At 61.7% G+C, this 3931-nt stretch overlaps 1 protein-coding gene across 1 annotated transcript; it reads left to right on the top strand.

The window, feature by feature from the left end:
* Positions 1–1527: 1527 nt before the first annotated feature.
* CLDN3 (claudin 3) lies at positions 1528–2829 on the top strand. The gene has a single exon (XM_055340594.1). It carries the CDS (start codon positions 1784–1786, stop codon positions 2438–2440), a length of 657 nt encoding a protein of 218 aa, XP_055196569.1. The 5' UTR covers positions 1528–1783; the 3' UTR covers positions 2441–2829.
* Positions 2830–3931: the final 1102 nt, after the last annotated feature.

The following is a 3931-nucleotide window of genomic DNA, read 5'->3' as shown; positions in this document are numbered from 1 at the left end:
TGAAAGTTAATGAAGAGAAACCGCACTGGATTGGACCTGGGATGCTGGAAAGGGAGGCTGGTAGGGGAGCCTACTGCTCCATATCAATTACAGGAAGAATTGTCAATTACAGACCCCAACAGAAGAATCCCAACAAGACGGAATCATCAGTTATAGGTCCCCAAAAGGTAAGATGTACATATTACATCTTCTATAAAAAAAATCGACCGCCCCTGTCACTCAGCCAATGAGAAATCATCATTACCCTGAACACTTGCTTCTCTTTAACGGACTTTTAAAATATATATTTTATTTATTTGAGAGAGAGAGAGAGAGAGAGCGCGTGCTCGAGAGAGCACGGGCGGGGGGGGGGGGCGGGGGGGGGAGAGGGAAAAGCAGGCTGAGCAGGGAGCTTGGGGGGGTATCTAAATCCCAGGACCCTGGAACCATGACCTGAGCCCAAGACAGACACTTAACCAACTGAACCACCCAAGCACCCCTTTAATGGACTTTTGTTCAAAACAAGCCCTCTCTACTTCCTCCTTCTCCATAAAATAATGTTCCTCTCCTTTGTTTGTTGGACTTGACTGCGGTTTTGCTGCAAGTTTGCTCATCTTGGGTTGCGATTCTCTTTTCTTGAATAAACTCATTTTTGCTGGTAAAATAACTGGCAGTTTTACTTTTAAAGTTAATAGGAGCAAGGGCACTGCAAGTAATATCTCGGATTTTCCACTTTTGTCTAGATCAAACCTTTCACCACCCCTTCATTAAGGTGGATCACAGCACTCACTCTGGCCCAGAGGGAGGGAGGACAAAGCTCTACAGGAGGGGAATCAGCGAGGAGGAGGGACTTCTGGGAGGGGAATGCAGCTCTGCTCAAGTTACCCAGGATCTTTGGAAGGAGTAAGACCTAAGGGAGCTGCAGGAGGGCTGGAAGTGAATTTGAGTTGAGCACTGCTTTGGGGCATCTTCTCGGTGCCTTTGTGGGGGAGAGGCGGGCCCCTGGCTTCTGGGCGCAGACCTCCAGGGCCTGCAGCAAGTCCGAACTGGGCGCCGGCTAGTGCTGCTGCCCTCGCCGCCCAGGCCGGAGGGACCGAGGAGCAGGTGCGCAGCCCCGGGGGCGGCCGCCCACTCCGGAAACAGCCCCGGCCACGCCCACACTGGGCCCTTCCAGGCCCCCAGGATCCCAGCCGGCTGGCAGAGACCCCCTTCCCGCACCGCCTGTGCCAAGGGCGCCGAACATGTCGGCAGGTCGGGGAGCGTCAAGCAGACTGTGACTTGCACCCAGCCCCTGAATCCCCGGGGAATTAGCTAGTGACCTGTCGGGGACGAGGAGCGAGGGGCGGGGTGGCAGGCCCCGGCCCCGCCCCCCTCGGCGGCACCCCCCCCCCCGCGCGCGCCGGGCGCCACTCCCCGCCCAGCCCTTGCTCCCTGGGCTCCCGGGCTCTCGGCAAAGGTGGGAAGAGGGGCCACGTCACTGTCCCCAGGCCGGGGAAACGCGGCTCCGCCCCTCCCGCCCCCGCCGGAGCGCTGGGCTCGGATCTAAGAAACTCCGGCCCCAGCCCAGGGCCAGCCCAGTCGCCGCCGCCCGCCCACAAGGCTCAGGCAGGTGCAGGCGCTGCCCAGGCGCCAGCGGGCAGAACGGAGCCGTTAGCGCGCGCCGTCGGTGCCTCCGTCCCTCCGTCCGTCCGTCGAGGCATCGGTCCGCCGGCGCGCGGCAGCTCCCGCCCAGGCCCAGCGGCCACGGCCCCTCGTCGCCCCGCACCCTGAGCCGCCGGGCGGAGCCGGCTTTGGCGCGGCAGCCATGTCCATGGGCCTGGAGATCGCGGGCACGTCGCTGGCCGTGCTGGGCTGGCTGAGCACCATCGTGTGCTGCGCGCTGCCCATGTGGCGCGTGACGGCCTTCATCGGCAGCAGCATCATCACGGCGCAGATCACCTGGGAGGGCCTGTGGATGAACTGCGTGGTGCAGAGCACCGGCCAGATGCAGTGCAAGGTGTACGACTCGCTGCTGGCGCTGCCGCAGGACCTGCAGGCGGCCCGCGCCCTCATCGTCGTGTCCATCCTGCTGGCCGCCTTCGGGCTCCTCGTGGCACTCGTGGGCGCCCAGTGCACCAACTGCGTGCAGGACGACACGGCCAAGGCCAAGATCACCATCGTGGCGGGAGTGCTCTTCCTGCTGGCCGCCTTGCTCACCCTGGTGCCGGTGTCCTGGTCGGCCAACACCATCATCCGGGACTTCTACAACCCGCTGGTGCCGGACGCGCAGAAGCGGGAGATGGGCACGGGCCTGTACGTGGGCTGGGCGGCCGCGGCTCTGCAGCTGCTGGGCGGCGCGCTGCTCTGCTGCTCCTGCCCGCCGCGCGACAAGAAGTACGCGCCCACCAAGATCGTCTACTCCGCGCCGCGCTCCGCCGGCCCCGGCACCAGCACAGCCTACGACCGCAAGGACTACGTGTGAGGGGCAGCCGCGGGGAGCCCCCAGCACCCGTCGAGCTACAGCGCCCCTGCCCGGCGTGCAGCCTCTCCTCGGAGACCAACCCACTCCAGACGCCCGGAGCTCTCCCACTGGACTGGGAGGGGCCAGCCCGGCGGCCCCTTCCCCAGCGGCAAGCAACCTCCCCCCCCCACCCCCGGCCCGGGGCCAGGAGTGGGACCAGGGCGCGGGGGGTGGGAGGACCAGCCCGCACGGACAGTGAAACCTTGCTCCTCTGGAGCGCGAGGCTGGGGTGGCCGCCGCTGCTCGCCAACCCCGTCGGTGGTCGCGGCCCCAAAGCCCGCGTTGGGCAGGGACCGGCAGTCTTGAAAAGGGCCAGTTGATATTTTTCAATAAAAGCCTTTCGTTTTGCATTTGCGGGCGCCTCCTTGTCCTGAGGGCCGACAGGGCCTCCAACCTCCCTGCAGAACACCCCCCACACACAACCCCCCCACCCCCACCCAGGGTTGGCCTTGGCTGGGTTCTGCTCTCCCGTTGCCCAGAATGAAGCTTAGAGAGGACAGAGGTCGGGTAACCGAGAAAGTGGGGTTGGAAAGGGCTCGGTGCGCCCTAGGTGGCCGTCTGGCCTTCTCACTGAGGATTCAGATGTTGAAGGCCCGATCTGGAGAGCTGGGCATGGCTAACAGCGTGCTCGTGCTCGGCGGACCAAGGCGTGGGGGAGGTGGGAATAGTGTGTCCGGGGCCCTTGTCTCTAGCCTGTGCCACCTGGGTTTGTCCTCGGAGTCCTCCCCGGTGCGGAGGAACAGCGAATCTTCCCTGTGCTTGTTAAAGAGCGCATTCAGTGCGATGATTTCATATTTGGAAGAGAACAAAACGTCCTATTGTGTTCGTAAAACACAGCATCGAGAGTAAAGCTGGGCAGGATCTTCTCACCTAGAGGTGAGAAAGGGCCCTCATTCCCTTCCCTGGACCAGGAGAGAGAGAGAGAGAGAGGAGAGAGGAGAGAGGAGAGAGGATTCGGGACCCTCTGGCGGCACTCTAGGGCTTGAGTTTAATGAGGCTTGGAAGCACTTGTGTCTGGGAGAGAGCAGGAGGTTTAAGCAGAAGGAAAGGGGGCCTGTACCCCAGTCCAGGGAAGAGTGATCTCGTGATCTCTTAAGGCTGGACAGACAGCAAGGTGTGAGAGAGGGTGGGATAAGGCCCAGGGGCCCAGAGGAAGCCAAGTCATGGAGTCTCATGTGCAGAATTACAAACTTTGGACTTTATTCCAGTGTTTTGGGAGTCATGGAAGGAGATACCTGGTCAGATTTATGCTCTAAAATATTGTCTCCAGCACCCTCCAGAGGAAGTGGGATTCAAGGAGGGAGATGAAGGTGGGGATACCATCTAAGAGGCTCCGCAGCCATCTCTATTGAGATGGTGCAGCCAGAAACACAGCAGGGGCAGTGGGGCCAGGCATGCAGTTTGACGGGGCCTGCGAGGAAGCAAGGGAGCAGGGCTTGAGAAGTATTTGGA

The sequence above is a fragment of the Nyctereutes procyonoides genome, unplaced genomic scaffold (assembly GCF_905146905.1).
Source record: "Nyctereutes procyonoides isolate TBG_1078 unplaced genomic scaffold, NYPRO_anot_genome, whole genome shotgun sequence".
Classification (NCBI taxonomy): domain Eukaryota; kingdom Metazoa; phylum Chordata; class Mammalia; order Carnivora; family Canidae; genus Nyctereutes; species Nyctereutes procyonoides.
The sequence above is the reverse complement of the archived record's forward strand: the minus strand, read 5'-3'. Positions and strand labels throughout refer to the sequence as shown.